General features: G+C 45.8%; 2 protein-coding genes across 9 annotated transcripts in view; both read left to right on the top strand.

Annotated features, from left to right (window-relative positions):
- The window catches only part of NAV1 (neuron navigator 1), a 287,918-nt gene extending 270,955 nt beyond the window's left edge, over positions 1–16,963 (top strand). For all 6 annotated transcript variants that reach the window (XM_030818659.1, XM_012502004.2, XM_030818658.1 and 3 more), the window contains 7 exons: positions 249–484; positions 1,330–1,484; positions 1,630–1,701; positions 2,190–2,386; positions 2,867–2,985; positions 6,773–6,970; positions 9,832–16,963. In XM_030818659.1, coding sequence (XP_030674519.1) covers positions 249–484; positions 1,330–1,484; positions 1,630–1,701; positions 2,190–2,386; positions 2,867–2,985; positions 6,773–6,970; positions 9,832–9,927 — 1,073 coding nt within the window. In that variant the 3' untranslated portion in view covers positions 9,928–16,963. The remainder of the gene's footprint in view (positions 1–248; positions 485–1,329; positions 1,485–1,629; positions 1,702–2,189; positions 2,387–2,866; positions 2,986–6,772; positions 6,971–9,831) is intronic.
- Positions 16,964–18,947: 1,984 nt separating this feature from the next.
- IPO9 (importin 9) overlaps positions 18,948–19,748 on the top strand; it is a 49,830-nt gene continuing 49,029 nt past the window's right edge. For 2 of the 3 annotated variants that reach the window (XM_030818661.1, XM_003264550.3), the window contains exon 1: positions 18,948–19,363. In XM_030818661.1, the coding sequence (XP_030674521.1) occupies positions 19,201–19,363 (163 nt within the window). In that variant the 5' untranslated portion in view covers positions 18,948–19,200. The remainder of the gene's footprint in view (positions 19,364–19,748) is intronic. The other variant, XM_030818662.1, reaches the window with a different exon arrangement.

The raw sequence follows: 19,748 nt of genomic DNA, 5'->3' as shown, positions 1-19,748 counted from the left end.
ACTCCCAGGGACACTTTTGCTAAGCCTTGGCTTCTTACTTCACTCCTCACCCCCAGCTCAGAGCATGTCCCTAAAAAGAAGATCTAAGTTTTCAAAGCTAGGGGTTAAGGGACTCTTATGGAACCATGGGGCAAGTGGCTCTGAGTTTCTTCAGGGGGCTCCTAGATAAAGAAAGAAAAGCCCTTTAGGATCCCTTGCTATCCTCAAGACCCTGGTCAATACTCGTGCTTTCTGGGGTGGGGGTTCAGGTCTGAAGGAGAAATGCGTCGACAGCCTGGTGTTTGAGACGCTGATCCCCAAACCGATGATGCAGCACTACATAAGCCTCCTGCTGAAGCACCGGCGCCTCGTCCTCTCGGGCCCCAGTGGCACAGGCAAGACCTACCTGACCAATCGCTTGGCCGAATACCTGGTGGAGCGCTCTGGCCGTGAGGTCACGGAGGGCATCGTCAGCACCTTCAACATGCACCAGCAGTCTTGCAAGGTGGCTGCCCCCCGACACCCCTGCCAGCCTTTGTTCATGCCTCAGCCTTCCCTAAGACCTTTCCTCAGCCCCTTCCTGCCTCATTGTTCCCTTTTCCTCGCTTCTGCCTTCATCTTTCTTCTCCTCTTCTGTGTTCATTTCCTTCCCTCTCTATCTATCCCCTTTTCCAGTCTTCTCCTTTCCCTCCCCACAATTTCTTTCCAGCCTCTTGCCTTTAACTTGTTTCTCCACACTTTCCCTTGCCTTTGTGGAGAAAGGCTTTCCTCTCCACACTTTTCCTTGCTTTGTGCACCTTCCTCCTCAGTTGGTCATTGATGAAACTGCATTCTCCTCATTTCTACCCCACTCTCTGCCAACCCTGTCAATCCCATCCTTTCTCTTTTGTTCTCTTCCTTCTTCTTTTCTTTTCAGTATTACTCTCTGACCTTGGGCTATCTGGGAAGAAGCACTCAGAATTAAATGGTACATATTGCACCCTCCCCTGCCAAAACCTGATGTCTCTTGAGCACACCCTAATACTATGGAGTTGGTTCAGATCTTTGCTCTTCCCAGCTCAGGGAGGCATGCCCATTAATAGTAGTCCATGGTACCAGTGAAAATCCATCTAGGAAATAGCATATGTTCCCCACCTTTGGGGAATTTAGGGGCTGCTGCTTAAGGGCGTTGCTTTAGGGCCTTTGGAACCACTGCTTATCACTCTGTGGTAATCTGCTATAATCAAATTTCAAGGAACTAAAGGCCCCAGGGGAATCTAGATCTAGTAAAACTTCTTCAAAATCCTGATTTCCAAGGCTGATCCAGCTGTTTATTCCCAAGTGTTGACCCACAGTCTTCTTTTATTCCAGGATCTGCAACTGTATCTTTCCAACCTAGCCAACCAGATAGACCGGGAAACAGGAATTGGGGATGTGCCCCTGGTGATCCTATTGGATGACCTGAGTGAAGCAGGCTCCATCAGTGAGTTGGTCAATGGGGCCCTCACCTGCAAGTATCATAAATGGTAAGTAAGCTGGGGTCAAGACAAAATTCATCAAAGTGGGAGGAGGGAGAACCCAGTCCAGGACAACCTATGAGTTGTGTGCATGTGGCAGAAAGCAAGTGTGAAGGCAAGTCTAAGTGAATCTTTTTCCCCTTTCTCCCTACAGTCCCTATATTATAGGTACCACCAATCAGCCTGTAAAAATGACACCCAACCATGGCTTGCACTTGAGCTTCAGGTAAGAACTCTGGCTCTGGATGAACCTTCTGACCCTACCCAAGAGTCTTCAATCCTGGACTCTGGCCAGGAGGCAGTAGACAGGAGAAGGAAAGAGAAGTATCCAGAGATTTTTGGGCTGGAAAGAGAAAGACATGTATTTGTCATGTCAGTTACAAGGTGGAGGAGGACACTTGAGGAGAGAAAAGGATTGCAAAACTAAGAGAGAGCCAGGTAGGTTGCTCTAAGCAGAATTAGGATTCTCTGCCCCACATGCTGATCTGGGTCAGTGATGTCAGAAGGTTATCTGAAGAGGGCTACCGATTTGAGAATCAGCTCTACCACCCCAGGGCTTATGCTCTGAGTTCAGATGTCCCCACTATTACTTGAAGAGAAACCAAGTAGGCATTAGTGAGAAGCAGGCAGAAGGAGGGACAGACTGGCAGGGGCTGAACCCTGACAATGTGCCCATTGCCACTCTGACCCCACTTTCCCCATCTTTGGTGGCAGGATGTTGACCTTCTCCAACAATGTGGAGCCAGCCAATGGCTTCCTGGTTCGTTACCTGAGGAGGAAGCTGGTAGAGTCAGACAGCGACATCAATGCCAACAAGGAAGAACTGCTTCGGGTGCTCGACTGGGTACCCAAGCTGTGGTATCATCTCCACACCTTCCTTGAGAAGCACAGCACCTCAGACTTCCTCATCGGTACTGGGGTCCAGTTTCCCCCTGGGGGTCAGGAGGTGGCTTCCCTTTTCCACTATATCACCTGGAGGGATGCTCCCTTTCCTTCCTGGAGTCTTCAGCATGTAAAGGAGCTGCAAGCCTTGTGGCTTCAGACTTAGAACCACTTAACGAGCCTTCCCAACACAGTTAGCACCACTTCAATCACCAGAAAGCTAACCCCTCTCCTTGGTTTTTTCCCACAATTAACAGAAAAAAGGAGGGCACATATGTAGGAGGGAATTAAACAGCTTTCCTCACTCCCTTATCTCACTTCTACCTTGTGAAGCAGGACTTATGAGATTGCCGTCTAGGCAGTCAGCACCCACTAGTCTTGACAACTCTAAATTTCCTTTAATCCTTTGACTGTCAGACCCCTCTGCCTGGCACTAAGGAGTAAAAGAGGCACACAACTGGGAAGATCTAGGTTCCCAGCCATCTTCATGGCCCCATCCTCTTCCCTAGGCCCTTGCTTCTTTCTATCCTGTCCCATTGGCATTGAGGACTTCCGGACCTGGTTCATTGACCTGTGGAACAACTCTATCATTCCCTATCTACAGGAAGGAGCCAAGGATGGGATCAAGGTGAGCCCTACCCGCTTCACTCAAACCCTAAGATCAGGCTGTCCTACCTAACAAAGTAGAAACGTTTCTTTAATGTTAGGCATGGGACCACTGGGATTAGTTAGGTTCTCTTTCTAACAGGTGGAGCAAGGCACTAGGTAGACTAAGCTGCTTTCCTGCCTCCAGCTGCCATTCAGCAAATGGTACAATGACCACTGCCTCTGGGGCCATCTCTCAAGCCCTAGGCCTTCTGGCTGTAAGCCCAATTTAAACCACTCTCTAGGGGTCAGAGCAAACAGAAAAATAATTGAGCTAAGAATTAAGTAAAACCCTAATTAAAAACAAACAAACAAACAAAAAAAAAACCTTAGCTACTTACTAACTACTAATAAGTAGGTTATATTAACCAAGTTACTTGACCTTTTTAAATACCCTCATATGTAAAAAAAAAAAAAAAGGAGACATCACCTTCTGCTCTACCTAAATCATTGGAGTCTTTTGAAGACAAAATGAAATATGTGAAAAGATTTTTAAAAGTTAGAATAAGGAGGCCGGGCGTGGTGGCTCAGGAGATCAGGACCATCCTGGCTAACATGGTGAAATCCCCTCTTTACTAAAAATACAAAAAATTAGCCAGGCCTGGTGGTGGGTGCCTGTAGTCCCAGCTACTTGGAAGGCTGAGGCAGGAGAATGGTGTGAATTTGGGAGGCAGAGATTGCAGTGAGCTGAGATCGCGCCACTGCACTCCACCTTGGGCAACAGAGCGAGACTCTGTCTCAAAAAAAAAAAAAAAACTTAGAATAAGGCTGGGCCCAGTAGCTCTCACCTGTAATCCTAGCATTTTAGAAGGCTGAGATGAGAGGACTACTTGAGCCCAGGAGCTTGGGCAACATGGGAGACCCTGTCTCTACAAAAAATTAAAAAAATTAGCCAGGCATGGTGGTGCACACCTGTAGTCCCAGCTACTCTGGAGGGTGAGGCCAGATCACTTGAGGCCAGGATGTACAGGCTACAGTGAGCCATGTTCTCACCACTACACTCCAGCCTGGGCAACAGAGTGAGACCCTGTCTCAAAAAAAATTACAATTAAAATTAAAAGTTAGAATAAAAACCTAGTACAAAAGGAACATATCATTTTTTTAAAACCACCTCAGTTTTCTTACCTGTAAATTAGGGTATGATGATCACTAAAGTCCATTCCAGCACTAATAAACTGTGATGTAATGGCTAGACCCATTGGTCATATATTATCTGTAAAAGTAACCTGTTATTGAGATACATATCTCCTGGTGATATAGTAAATTTCTAAAGATGCTGTCAGACTGATGCCAGAAATCATTATTTCATTTATAAATTACGTTACTTTAAGGAAATGTTGCATTATTATTAGTAGCTTTTCAATTTAAAAGCATTTTCACACAGATAGTATTTGTTTTCAAGAAAGTAAAAAAAAAAAAAAAAAAAAAAAGCCAGGCACGGTGGCTCACGCCTGTAATCCCAGCACTTTGGGAGGCCAAGGAGGGTGGATCACAAGGTCAGGAGATCGAGACCATCTTGGCTAACACAGTGAAACCCCATCTCTACTAAAAATACAAAAGATTAGCCAGGCGTGGTGGTGGGTGCCTGTAGTCTCAGCTACTCGGGAGGCTGAGGCAGAAGAATGGCATGAACCTGGGAGGTGGAGCTTGCAGTGAGTCGAGATCACTGCCACTGCACTCCAGCCTGGGTGACAGAGGGAGACTCTGTCTCAAAAAAAAAAAAAAAGAAAGAAAGTAAAAAAAAAAATTAAGTGTTATGACTAAAGTGGAAACATTTCCTACTTGAAAAATGAAATTGCAGGGTCATGAGATTTGTGCATGTTAAGTTTTAATGCAACCTAGGCATCCATCAGTAGATGAATGGATAAAGAAAATGTGGTATATATACACACGATGGAAAATTATTCAGTTGTAAAAAAGGAGGAAATTCAAAGCCAGGCATGATGATGCATGCCTGTAGTCCCAGCAGCTACTCTGGAAGCTGAGGCGAGAGGATCTCTTGAGACCAGGAGTTAAAAGTCTAGCCTAGGCAACATAACAAGACCCCGTCTCTTAAAAAAACGTGGGGTGGTTGGGGGATGGGGAAGAAATTCTGTCATTTGAAACAACATGGATAAACCTGGAGGACATTATGTTAAGTGAAATAAGCCAGGCACAGAAAGACAAATACTGCACGAACTCACTTATACATGGAATCTAATAAAGTCAAACTCAGAGCAGCAGAAAGTAGAATGGTGCTTACCAGAGACTGGGCAGGAGAGTAGGTGAGTAGGAGTGGTTGAGGAGATGTTAGTCAAACGATACAAAATTTCAATTAGACAGGAGGAATAAGTTCAAGAGATATATTGTACAATATGGTGACTATAGTTAATAACAATGTGTCATATACTTGAAAATCACTAAGAAAATAGTTTTTATTTATTTATTTATTTTTTGAGACGGAGTTTCACTCTTGTTGCCCAGGCTGGAGTGCAATGGCGGGATCTCAGCTCACTGCAACCTCCACCTCCCAGGTTCAAGCGATTCTCTTGCCTCAGCCTCCCAAGTAGCTGGGATTACAGGCATGTGCCACCTTACCCGGCTAATTTTGTATTTTTAGTAGAGATGGGGTTTCTCCTTGTTGGTCAGGCTGGTCTCGAACTCCCAACCTCAGGTGATCTGCCCACCTTGGCCTCCCAAAGTGCTGGGATTATAGGTGTGAGCCACCGCACCCAGCCAAGAATAGATTTTAAGTGTTCTCACCACACACGAACACAAATATGTGAGGTAAAGCTGGGTGCAGTGGCTCACACCTGTTAATCCCAGCATTTTGGGAGGCCAAGGCGGGTGGATCATCTGGGGTCAGGAGTTCAAGACCAGTCTGACCAACATGATGAAACCCCATCTCTACTAAATACAAAAAATTAGCCGAGCATGGTGGTGCATGCCTGTAATCCCAGCTAGTTGGGAGGCTGAAGCAGGAGAATCGCTTGAACACAGAAGGCAGAGATTGCAGTGAGCCAAGACTGCACCATTGCACTCCAGCCTGGGCAACAAGAGCGAAACTCTCTCTGGGAAAAAATATATATGTAAGGTAATACATACGTTAATTAGCTTGATTTAGCCATCCCATGGCAAATACATATTTCATAACATCATGTTATACATCATAAATGCATATAATTTTTGTTGATTAAAAAATAAATAAAATAAATTGAAAAATAAAAATTAAATATTTTTTAAAGTTTTAATACAATCTGTTAAATTATCCTCCAAAATTATTTTACAATTTATACCAACTTATTTCCTTATTTGGAAACTCAGGAAAACTCCACAGAAATCAGAGCCTCGAGGATTTACATTTGAGGAAGTGCACTTTTTTTTTTTTTTTTTTTTTTGAGGCGGAGTCTTGCTGTGTCATCCAGGCTGGAGTGCAGTGGCTCACTGCAACCTCTGCAGGTTCAAGTGATTCTCCTGCCTCAGCCTCCCAAGCAGGTAGGATTATATAGGCACGCACCGCCATGCATGGCTAATTTTTATTTTTATTTTTTATTTTTAGTAGAAACAGGGTTTCATCACATTGGCCAGGCTGGTCTTGAACTTCTGACCTCAAGTGATCTGCCCGCCTTGGCCTCCCTAAATGCTGGGATTATAGGCGTGAGCCACTGCACCCAGCCAGGAAGTGCACATTTTTAAGGAGCCTATTTTTTGTAGGAATTACCAAAAGACCGCATGAACAAGTCTCTAATCTGTTAATTCCCCACAGTAATCATATTTCGCCTTCTTTCCAGGTCCATGGACAGAAAGCTGCTTGGGAGGACCCAGTGGAATGGGTCCGGGACACACTTCCCTGGCCATCAGCCCAACAAGACCAATCAAAGCTGTACCACCTGCCCCCACCCACCGTGGGCCCTCACAGCATTGCCTCACCTCCTGAGGATAGGACAGTCAAAGACAGCACCCCAAGTTCTCTGGACTCAGATCCTCTGGTGAGTAGAAGCCATTCTAGAGTAAAAATAAGACTATTATAGAACTGAATTATTGACCAGCAGGGTGGCTCACACCTGTAATCCCAGTGCTTTAAGAGGCTGAGGTGGGAGGATTGTTTGAGTTCAAAACCACCCTGGGCAACATAATGATACCCTGTCTGTATTTCAAAAAAGAAAAAAATAAGTTTAAAAAAACCCTGAATTCTTCGCACTTTTCATACATACACTGATGGGGGCCTGGAGAGTAAAGAGTGAGCACTAGCAAGGCCAGGACCAGGCTGAGGCCAGTGAGGAGCTCTGAATATCAGAATCTGGGGTTATAAAGATCATATGCCTGAGACCTGGCTTAAGCTAAATAATAATGCATCCCAGCAAGATGTATTCTAGCAAAGACCCAAGTCTCAGGTAGATCTCATGATGTAGGAATATCAACCAAAGAAGTAAAGCAGTAGGGCACACTAGAACTCTCTCTACTTCTGCTTCTCCTCTGATGCGATCCTGAGACTACTTCAGCTAAATGAGTTCATGGAACTCCCGTAGAAAGCAGGCTAAGCCAAGTACAAACTGGGGGGAATATCTGCAATGCCTCTAGCCAGAAGAAGACTGGTATCTAAAATATCTAAAATTTCCAAACAGAAGAATGGATAAAAGATATAAACAGCTGGGCACAGTGGCTCACAGCTGTAATTCCAGCACTTTGGGAGGCTGAGACAGGAGGAGGATGGCTTGAGGCCAGGAGTGCAAGACCAACCTGGGCAACATACTGAGACTCCATCTCTAGAAAAACAAAAAAATTAGCTGGGTGTGATGGCACATGCCTACAGTCACAACTACTCAGGAGGCTGAGGCGGGAGGATTGCTTGAGCCTGGGAAGTTGAGGCTACAGTGAGCTGTGATTGCACCTCTGCACTCCAGCCCAGGTGACAGAGCAAGACCCCATCTCTTAGGAAAAAGATATGAAAGCCGGGCGTGGTGGCTCATGCCTGTAATCCAAGCACTTTGAGAGGCCAAGGCGGGCGGATCATGAGGTCAAGAGATTGAGACCATCCTGGCCAACATGGTGAAAACCCATCTCTACTAAAAATACAAAAAATTAGCCAGGCATGGTGGCAGGCACCTGTAGTCCCAGCTAATCGGGAGGCTGAGGAAGGAGAATCACTTGAACCCGGGAGGTGGAGGTTGCCGTGAGCCGAGATCACACCACTGCACACTCCAGCCTGGCGACAGAGCGAGACTCCATCTCAAAAAAAAAAAAAAAAAAGATATGAGTAGGCATTTGACTAGAGGAAATGCAAATGGCCACTAAAAACATAAAAGGATCCTTTGCCTCTCCAATAATTGAGGAAATGCAAATTAAAACAAGAGATACCACTTCACTGCCGGGCGCGGTGGCTCACGCTTGTAATCCCAGCACTTTGGGAGGCCGAGGCGGGCGGATCACGAGGTCAGGAGATCGAGACCACGGTGAAACCCCGTCTCTACTAAAAATACAAAAAAAATTAGCCAGGCGTGGTGGCGGGCGCCTGTAGTCCCAGCTGCTCAGAGAGGCTGAGGCAGGAGAATGGCGTGAACCCGGGAGGCGGAGCTTGCAGTGAGCCGAGATTGTGCCACTGCACTCCAGCCTGGGCGACAGAGCGAGACTCCGTCTCAAAAAAAAAAAAAAAAAAAAAAAGAGATACCACTTCACACTGGCAAAAGTAGTATGTATGGAAGCATAGACTTTTATACTCCGCTGGTGGGAGTGGTTGTTGATAAAACCATTTTGGAAGATAATTTGGCAGATTATATTAAAACTTAACATGCGCAAATCCTATGACCTTACAATTCTATCTTTCCCATAGGAAATTCTTTCAATAATCATAATATATTTTTATTAAAATTTTGACTTTGTTAAAAACAGATGCTATCTGTATAAAAATGCTTTTAAATTGGAAGATTATTAATAATCATGTAGACAGAAGAGAATGTGGAGAGCAGATTCAACAGAAAATGCACCAGGCTTACTTAGCTGAAATTGAAGTACCAATCTTGACGTGTCCAGGGAAAAAAGTAAGTAAAGAGAAGGAAGTGAGTACATAGAGGTGTTTAGACTTGACATGAAGCAACACGGTTGGTAAGCTGGAGAGAAATAGGTTCATAATAATACAGTGTCTAGCTGCTGGTTTATACTCTATCAGAAGGGGAAATTGTTATTTTATAGCATTTCTCACATTCCTCCCAGTATTTGTTGGTATGTTCAGGCCTTCCCTCCTCTCCTGGAGTGCAAGCACCCTGCAGGCAGAAGTGGTCTCATTCTTTTGTGGTATTCCTCTATAAATGATACCTTGTCCCTTGTATAGCAGGCATACTCCCAAGTAATTGTTATACATACACGTGTGTCACAGTTATCATTGAAGCAATCCTCATTGCCTTTTCACAAACCACTCTAAACTCTGAGCTCTTCATCGCTGAGAAACCAAGGATCAGACCCATGATCTAGATTTTTATTATTTTTTTTTTTTTTTGGAGACAGAGTCTTGCTCTTTCATCCAGGCTGGAATGCAGTGATGATATCAAAGCTCATTGCTGCCTCAAACTCCTAGGCTCATAGGCTCGAGTCATCCTCCCACTTGGGCTTTGGCATCCTGAGTAGCTGGGACTGTAGTTGTGTGCCACCACGCCTGGCCAATTTTTTTTTTTTTTTTTTTTTAGAGTCAGGGTCTCTCTTTGTTTTCAAAGCTGATCGCAAACTCCTGGCTTCAAGCTATCCTTCCACCTTGGCCTCCCAAAGTGTTAGGAATTTGTTGTTGTTGTTGTTTCCCTTCTGTGGGCAGGACCCAGAGTCCCAACTCTCATAAATCCATCTTTTTGCCCCCCTTTAGATGGCCATGCTGCTGAAACTTCAAGAAGCTGCCAACTACATTGAGTCTCCAGATCGAGAAACCATCCTGGACCCCAACCTTCAGGCAACACTTTAAGGGTTCGGCAATCACTGTCACCCCCGGACAGCAGAACGCTGGCATCAGCTATCTTAGCTCCTCCTCTCCCCTCTCCTCTTTCAGAGCACTGGCTCTCCAGCCCCAGGAGGAGAACAGGAGGGAGGAGGAGATGAAAGAGGAGGGACAGGTTCTTGGTGCTGTACATTTGAGAACTTCCTAGGAAGGAATGGTGGGGTGGCGTTTGGGAACTTGTGCCCCCTAAACACATTTACTGGCCTCCTCTAATGACTTTGGGGAAAAGATGATTCTGGGTCTTTCCCTTGACTTCTTGTTTCAATCACAAACTCCTGGGCTTTCTGGGGAGGGGTTCAGAAAACATCAAAACACTGCAGCAGTTCCTAAATGATTCTCACAAGCAACCCTGAGACAGACAGTCATGTGAGGGGGATCTGGGGGAGGCAGGAAGCTCCTCAGATTTTCTCACAGACCCTTCCCAATTCCATCACCACTGCCAACAACTCCTCCCCCAGAGATCTGGCTGGAGCCCAGAAAAAGAAGCATGTGGTTTAAAAATGTTTAAATCAATCTGTAAAAGGTAAAAATGAAAAACAAAAACAAGCAAACAAACAAAAAACAATGGAAAAGATGAAGCTGGAGAGAGAGGAACCAGTTGCCAAGGTAGAGAGCTGCCCGCTCCTGCCCTCTGGATGACATAGGGGACATCAACAAGATGGCTGCCAACCTGAGAAGCCATCAAACCACAAAAATAACCTTACAGCCTTCAGAGAAAGACTACCAGCTCTGTCTTTCTACCCTCTAATTTAACATGCATGAGAGTCAATAAACCCTACTTTTTTATTTTTGTTTTTTATTTTGTTTTCATTTTTTTCTCCAATTTGCCTATTTATTTTTTTGTTTCCCTTTTTTCTTTTTCCATTTTCCCATTTCCTCACATGTCCATGAGATGCTCGGGTTGCTTTTCCAGGGGTTAGTTTGGCTTTTCCAAGTCGGTTTTCTCTGGAGAATCTGATGCCATGCAATTGGCATGACACCTGCCATGCCACTATCTTTGGCATCCGTGGGGCTTATATGAGACATGATTGGCTCGGAAGTAGAGGGAGAAGAGGAACCCAGTTCCCTTGACTTCCTTTTTGAGAAAGTACACGTTCTGCTGGGTAGCTCAACTGCCAGCCTCTGTCATGAGAAGGTATAGCCCCATCTTGATAGAAGAGTTACTCTGAGCTTTATCATGGACCAGAGGAAAACCAGGAAATTGAAAACATTCCTCTGTCTTGTGGCCAGTTTGGCCTTTCACTGCACTATTCTGATGGTGCCTGACTGAATCCAAATATCCTAGCTGGCTCTTACTATTTTTCACAAGTGAGTATTCACATATAAGAGACTGAACATCCATGTGAGATCATCCCAATCAGAATATAAGACTCAAGGAGTTTGACTTGGTGGCCAATACCTGCCTTCCAAAGAGATCCTACCTTTGCAGATTTGCTCCTTTCCCATTGCCTTGAAGGTCTGGCAATCCCTGTTCTTTCATTTGACAAGTACTTACTGAGTACTCACTATGTACAAATCATTAGGTTAAAACAGACACACACACACACAAGACTTGGGCCCTTAAGTTTACAGTCCAGTAGGAAATGTTAACCTCCATTAAGCTATGCCCCCTTGTTATCTAGACCTTCGGGATCATCTAAGAAATGTAGCTGAAACCCAAGGAGCCAGCTAGAAAGAAGCTTTTGATTAGATGTACAATACACTGGGGGCAGAAGATCTGGGGTCAATTAAGATGGAGCCTGAAGGACTATGGAATCCTGCTTGTCAGGAGTGGGCAAGTCTACTTTCTGCCATTTCTGAAAGCCCCGCGGGACCAGCTTCTAGGCTGAGCTGCCTAGTAGGCTGAAGCTTCAGGACTCTGCAGGTCAAGGATATGCAATGAGCACCGGCCTAAGTGTTTGCTCTTCAGATTCCTAAGTAGCACAAGACTTTATCAGAATCTATAGGCATACCAACCTGGATCACTCTGTTCCACCCAGCTGAGAAGTAGATGCATCTGAATCTTCATATCGATATATTTTCATTTAAGTCCAAAAGATGGTCCAGGCTGCCCCTCACAAAAGCTTCTGCATTCACGTGGTAAGCTCCCATGGATGACAGGGTTCTGTATGATGGAAACTATTATTGCTATTGCTGCTAATTCCATGAGCTGTGAAGATCCCTAACCAACTCAGCTGTAACATATGCAATTCTGTGGTGGGAAGAGGCTGTGTGTCCAAGGATGGTGCTGAAATCACTGCCTTAAGGTCTCTGCTGTGCAGAATGAGGAGGCCCCCGAGCTGGCTGTTCTAACTTAGAAGGAAGAGAAGACTGGATGGGCCTGCTTGGGATCTAGGCCTCTTCTAAATCCTATCCTAAGCTCCAGTTCCATGGCAAGGCTCAGACTTTTAATGCCATCTTAATCTGATGGTTGAGCGCTTCACTCTATTTTCTGGTGCTGCCCAGCCAGTGCCTTCTGCCATGGATGTTACTGGCTACTTGAGAAAAAGGAGAGGGGAGAACCCCTTCTTTCGTTCCAACTGCCTCCGACCCCAAAGGGATTCTTGGCTCTCTGGTAACCATGGATACCACCGTGAATTTTATTTGGATCCTCAGCAGGTTGATTCTGGAGGCCTCAAGCTATGACCTTTTATTTCTCTTCCTGGGATCCACCACCCTGTACTCTCAGCTGACTGCTGCATTTAGCCCAGGTCTCCAATGGCTTTCCTCCAGAAAGTGTGTTCCCATCTAGTGAGGTGGTATTGAAGCCTTGGCTTTCCCTCTGGAGCCTGGGACCCTGTTTACAGTTGCACATCTGGGCCCCTCACTGTGGGGATCGATCATTCTCATGAAGGAATCACAGTTACATGGCAACTGCAGAAGGCTGAGCCTCCTCATGGTGCTATAACCCCTTGGGACACTCATCCAGACTTCTCTGAAGCAGAAAACCTGAGCTCCCCACTCACTGCCCTAGAATTTATGGCAAGGAGCAAATCCACAGCATTCTCTCCCACCTACGTCCTCCTTCTTGGTTGAGACTACTGGGATCCTTCAGAAAAGAAACACTGGGTCCCATAGCTAAATTCTCAACCACCAGGCACCTTCAGAAGAATCCAGCCTAATACTGGTATTTGTGCTATTATCTTCCTCTCCAGCCCCCCAACTCCATCCCTCACCACAGTTGTCTAGGAAGTGACATGAATTCAATATCTAATGTCAACCAATGGGGAGAGCCACAACTCCAGGAGAGGTTCCTGAGCTGAGTCCCTTAATTTCTGGATGAAGAAGACCAACAAGTTTTGTCCAATGTACTTGTTTCTCAGACCTTGCCTCGGCACTAAAAATAAAATACTAGGTCATTGGAGGCTAATGTGGGACCTGATGTCTGCGTGTGTGTGTGTGTGTGTGTGTGTGTGTGTGTGTGTCTCCCTCTCTCACACACACAAGAGCAGTTTGCTGTTGCTGTTTCCTACCTTCTGAGGCTTCAAAGTATTTTTTAAAATCTATGCTTTGTGGCAGCTTTACGGTGCTTATCTTTGTCTTTGTGTCAATCCTTAAGTACCCATGTCTTTTTCATGTCTAACCATTGGGAAGGTAGAGGCTGGCAGGGAAGACAAATCTGCTACAAGTCCATGGGAAGACCCTACAATGAAACCCTTATTGGTTGGTATACTGTTTTGGTCTTGAATTGCCAACCTTCCAACTGATCTATCCATATTCCTTAAGTACTAAAGACAAAATAGAGGGCTTCTTTTTCTCTCTTAATGTCTTGCCTTCTGGTTTTCCTGGTTTGCAAGACTAAGTCTACCTAATCTCACCATCTCTTCACTTCTAGCTCTCTGAAACAAGGGTCACACTACTCAGAGGGATAACCCCTTACAGTGGTCTGAGGAGTAGCTATTTCCTGAAGTATTCTAAAAGAGTAGGAAGAGAGAAATGGTAGCCTGCTGCTTCTCACAGACACCTCACATCCTCACTTGGGATGGCATCCACATAGAAACCCTGCATTTAGGTAAAATTTGCCTGACTGAAGGGGACTCAGTCCTCCAAATCAAGATCAAGGAGATATCTGCGTGAGACCTTAAGAACTCTTTATTGCCATTATTTGGAGAGGGCGGGGGAATTGTCCTAATCACACATTTAACACAGGGAGTAAGTGCTAAAGTGACCCAGATCACCAAGCGCAGTTCCTCATCATACTTTATTTTTGCTTTCCTTATTCCTTGGCACTGACTAAGCTAAAGTTAAGAAGCAGACTTCATAAGCCAACCCCTGTGATGGGATGGAAAAATGGGCTTTTGCAGAGGGTTTATTAATAGAGATGGATATACTACTCACAAGTTCTGGCTCATGGCTCCACTGAGAAGGCCTTAGTAATAAAATGATCTTACTAACACTGTTCCCCAAAGGCCAAAGCCTGAAGATATTGCCCCTTATAATCCAATCAGCCTTATATTTTAATGAGTCCTGAATCAACCTGACTACAGATACATGGGGCCACCAACTTGACACTCCCCACTGCCCAGGGTGCATGGGTGCATGTCTGCTCAGCCTAGCCCTGGAAGTGAGCACTGCCGGCCACAGATCCTGGGAAAGGTGGTAGTAACCCAGAAGATGTAGCCTTGAAGGGAGGATACCTATCAAAATGCCAAAGCTGCAGGGACACGAAGACAGTTGAAAATTCAACCTACGTATACTAGATCCTTCCAGTTTGATGGTTTGGTCATTCTTCTTCACGATTTTACCATGGAGAATTTTCTGTGACAAGGGTGATCATGGAAGTAAGTGAGTGATCCCCTGGTTTCTCATTCCTTAAAGCAGTGGTTCTCAAAGTATGGCACAAGACCAGCAGCATCAGCAGCATTTGGGAACTTGTTAGAAACAAAATTCTCAATCCCATCCCAGATCTGCTGAATCAGAAACTCTAATGAGAGGACCCAGCAATCCATGTTTTAATAAACCCTCCTGGTGATTCTGATGCACACTAAATTCAACTGTTTTAAAGGGAAAGCCCTTTAAAGTATTGGAGTTCCCACACTGAGAGGCTTTGGGGCCCAAAATAAGAAGGTTCTAGGTTGTAATTCAGACTTTAACGTTAATTTCAAAGTCACCTTTTTCATGCTTCCTTGTGTTTCTGTTTTTCCAATTATTTTAACAAAGAAAGGTATGTGTGCTTTTGGGTGGAAGTTAGGAGAATGTTTGCATCTTTCCTAGTCGAATACAACCTTCAGAGAAAAACCTTATGCCTTGGAAATTACTACCTGGCACACTAAGGGGCTTCAACAAGGAAAGCAGTTGGAGGTCTCTTCCAGATTGCTCTTCTGCCGAATTATTTGTATCTATTCCGAGCTGATTATGTAATAGGATGGAAAAAGTAAAAAAGAAAAAAAAAAATCTAATTTGTATTTCCATGACAACGTATTCTCCCAGCAACATCCCTCTCCTTTATTTGAGTTATAAAGGGCACTGCTGGGCCTGAGAACCAGGCCAGAACCTCCTTCTGTATGGCAGCTAACAGCGTAGGGCTCCAGTATCCCAGGAAGGCCCCTTATCTACACTCCACTCAGCTCATAGGAGAGTCTTGCATAACGAAGACACAGCCCTGGGCACGTCAGTCCTTGTGCTCCTCCTCTCTTTTCCCCACAGCAGGACCTGGATACAGAAGTACTCAGCCAAGGTGATAGAATAAAATCCTTTTTTTGTTGTTTTTTGTTTGTTTGTTTGTTTTGGAGAAGGAGTCTCGCTTTGTCACCCAGGCTGGAGTGCAGTGGCACGATCTCAGCTCACTGCAACCTCCGCCTCCCGGGTTCAAGCGATTCTCCTGCCTCAGCCTCCTGAGTAGCTGGGATTACAGACGTGCGCCATCACACCCAGCTAATTTTTGTATTTTTAGTAGAGACGGAGTTTTGCCTTGTTGGCCAGGCTGGGCTCGATCTCCTGACCTCAGGTGATTCACCTGCCACAGCCTCCCAAAGTGCTGGGATTACAGGTGTGAGCCACAGTGTCCTGCCAAGTAAGATCCTTTTTTAAAAAAAAAAAATCTGAAAAAAGCTTCATATCTTTACAAACTCATAAAATAGCTGATTGGGCCATGGGGGAGATGAGGCTGTTTAGAACTGGTTTTGTTTCAAGTTTGTCAATTTTCCCTGTATAAGAACCTGGGTAAAGCACAAAGAAACATACAGTGCTAGTAATAGGTCTCCTGAGCTCTGGAACTAAGTGTTTGGAGGAAGGACTAAAGCCCAGGGGATGTGAGTATAAAATAATTCCACTAAGATCACCTCCTTAGTCCCCAGAAGGCTGACGGTGGATCCTCTGGCCATCTCCTGTGGGGTCTTCCTGCTTCTCTGCCATTTCTCTATGCCTGAAGACACGAAGATGATATCAAGGCAGAGCTACCATATCGCAGCCAGTCTCTGGGCTACTGCTGTGCAGTGGCTCCCACTTTCTAATGCTTTTTTGTTTTTGCTTTTTCAAACAAAACAATCTTTTTTCAAAATGAATTCCAACCCCTGCTAGCTTCCTTCCCCGCCTCCATACTGTTTTAGGCAGCACCGTTTATGTGACAGAGACCGTGTTTCTCAAATGCATGGTGTTCCTCAGGTGGAGAGTGGGCAGAAGTTTTTGCAACACTTTTTTTTTAAGTTATTGGGTGCAAAATCCCAAACCAGGATATGTGTATGTCTGTGTGTTTATGTTTTTTATTTGACCCTCCCCTCTTTCAACCTACCCCCTTTTATATCTAATGTAGAAAAAGTGAAACTGAATCTGGAAAGCAAACTGTTGTATATAGTTGCGGTAACAATCATGAAGAGAGAGCTGGGCTGTCCCCTCAGTAATTCATTTTAAATAAAAAATTATTTAAAAATAAAATTCATGCCAGAGCCAGCTGAAGAGGCCTTCCTTCATCGCCACTGAGGCCACCCCTCATCTGGGCCCTCTGTCCATCTGGCATGTCTCCTCCCAGCAAGACTCATCTGTTCAATGCCATTTGCGTTTCAATAAAGTTATCTCCTGTACTGTCCACTGGTTCTCTAGCTCCCTCTTTGCCTGGTTTCTGTCTCCATTTATCTTGTGGCCCACTCTTTGATTGGCAAGGCCAGACTGCTTGTGGTCATTTGCCTAACCCAGAAGTAACCTGAAACCCTAAGCTAGAGTCTCCTGACTCCCATGGTTGGGGGTGGGAGGAACCCCTGCTCGCACATTATGGACATAGAATCCTTCACTGGATCTCAAAACATCCAGCTCTGGAGTCCTCCATCTGGGTTGCTGCAGTGTTTGAAAACATACCACCCTCTTGACTTTGCTAAATTTTCTTCTTGGGGTAAAAGTGAACTGACCTATTAGAAGCTGTTGTAATCAAGTTCATTCAACTTCTCTTGGCCACTTCAAGAAAGTAAATAGGCTTACTATTCCCCATTGCAAAATTGAAGGGTCCAAGAAGCAATCTTTTCCCTATGAAATTGTAGTAACATAACTCATCTCTGCCCTCTTAACATGGGAAGTGACAAGTGTGTTGAGAACTCTCTTCAAGCCAGTTGCAGTGGGTGTACCTGTAGTTCTAGCTACTCTGGAGGCTGAGGTGGGAGGATCACCTGTCCAGCCTGGGCAACATAGCAAGACCCCCCCCAACTCAAAAATAAATAAATAAATAATTGAGAAAGCCTTCTTTTGACGTAATCTTCTGATGAAGATGACTTAATCCCTGATTGTTACCAGTCCAGCATCCACAGTCTTGGAAGTGACCTAGGATTTGGTAACTGGTTTCCTTTGCCATGTGAGAATGAACTCACTTGATAAGGGTTCCTGGGAACCATTTTGAAGGCACATAACCTGAACAGCTCACTAAAAAATACCTGTTCCTACTTGCTCTAGAACCTCCCATTCCAACGACATTCTATCCTTTCCACCACTACATGCTTGCCACTCTGCCCTGCATTTTTTTTTATTTTTATTTTTTTTATAGACAGAGTCTGTATATCTTGCCCAGACTGGAATGCAGTAGCTATTCATAGGCATGATGACGGCACACTACAGCCTGGAACTCCTGGGCTCAAGTGATCCTCCTGCCTTGGCTTACATCTTGCTTTTTGTTTTTTTTCTGAGACAAGATGTCACTCTGTTGCCCAGGCTGGAGTGCGATGGCACAATCACTGTTCACTGCAGCCTCGTCCTCCTGGGCTCAAGTGATCTTCCCACCTCCACCTCCTGAACAGCCGGGACTACAGGGCGCACGCCACCACTCCTGGGCAATTTTTTAATTTTTTTGTAGAGACGAAGTCTCGCTATGTTGCCCAGGCTGTTCTCGAACTCCTGGGCTCAAGCGATCCTCCTGCCTCGGCCTCCCAAAGTGCTAGGATTAGAGGCGTGAGCCACTGCGCCTGGCCACACCCTGCATTTTTAACGCCTCACTGGAGCGCTCATCCTCTCCACCTGCTCCACTATTTAGGAACGGCTCTGCACCGTGGGCCATTTCCTACGACCAGCCGCTGACAAACGTATCATCAAACTGCTCTTGTTCTCGCACCCCTTAAATGTCCAGCCATAATTTCTCAGGGAAAAAAATTTATACATTTTCAACAAATAGGATTCATTCTCAAATAGTCACATACAACACTCACTCTGGAGGAAACTCCCTTTCACATGCCGGTGTCTCCCCTGCCCAGCCACTTCCCAGCTTTGAGGTTGGGCTCATCTAGGCTGGAAAACTAAGGGACTGGGCCGTGGTTTTCCCACTTCCACTTCCCAGTTTGCTTTAGTTTATTTTCCCCCCTTTGGATTCCTGAGGCTAAGATGAAGAGAGTTACTTAAGCCAACTTTTTTTCAGTGTTTGGGGGGAAAAGAGTGTGGTTTAAAATAGGAGCTGTTTGTGACCCAGACCTCTCTCCTTAACGCCCTCTACATCTATTCCCATCCCGCCTCCTCTCTCCTAACACCTGAAAGATGCATGAATATAAAGTCATATATCATGAACTTTATTCCAAATGAGATTGCTAACTTACTGTGCAACTTTAGGAAAGCCCCTTAACCTGTCTGGGGCTCAGTTTTCACGTAAATTCAGTGATCCTTGCAGAGAAAGGTGCAGTTCTCGTTCAGGCAGCAGGAGGCGATGTCTCTGGAGGCTTGGATTCATTCCCCGCCCTCCGCCCGCTCCCGCCCGCCTCTGGTGCGCAGGCGCGGCTTCGCGGATTGGCCGCGCGCGGGGGCCGTCATTCGGTGGCGGGTCCCGGCCGCGGGGCTGGCGGGCTGAGGGGAGAAAAGATGGCGGCGGCGGCGGCAGCTGGTGCGGCCTCCGGGCTGCCGGGTCCAGTGGCACAAGGATTGAAGGAGGCGTTAGTGGATACGCTCACCGGGATCCTATCCCCAGTACAGGAGGTGCGGGCGGCTGCTGAAGAACAGATTAAGGTGCTGGAGGTGACGGAGGGTGAGTGAGGCGGGACCGTCACGAGGATGGCTCAGCCGCACAATCCGCTGACCGCAGCTCCGTACCGGCTGGGGACATGGGGAGCCTGAGCCAGCTGGAGATCTGGGCGCCGAGAAGTGGAGCAGGAAGCGAGAGATTGATGTCGCTGGTGGTTGTGAAAGTCCGAGAGAGGAGAGGCGCGCCTAAAGGATAGGGTCGGGGGAGGTGGAGCCTGGGAGTGGGGGAGGGAGGGTGGAGACTTGAAAAGATAGATGGAGCCTAGAATCTGCAGGGGACGGAGATGGAGCTAGACTTGGTGCTGTTGGAGGAAGTGGCGCGGTCGGGGAAATATTTTTTGAGTCTAGGACCAAGGTCTTTTGCTGTTTTCTTCTCCAGCTCGATTGTA

The sequence above is a fragment of the Nomascus leucogenys genome, chromosome 9, assembly GCF_006542625.1.
Source record: "Nomascus leucogenys isolate Asia chromosome 9, Asia_NLE_v1, whole genome shotgun sequence".
Lineage (NCBI taxonomy): Eukaryota > Metazoa > Chordata > Mammalia > Primates > Hylobatidae > Nomascus > Nomascus leucogenys.
Note: the sequence above shows the minus strand (reverse complement) of the source record. Positions and strands in the feature narration are given on the sequence as shown.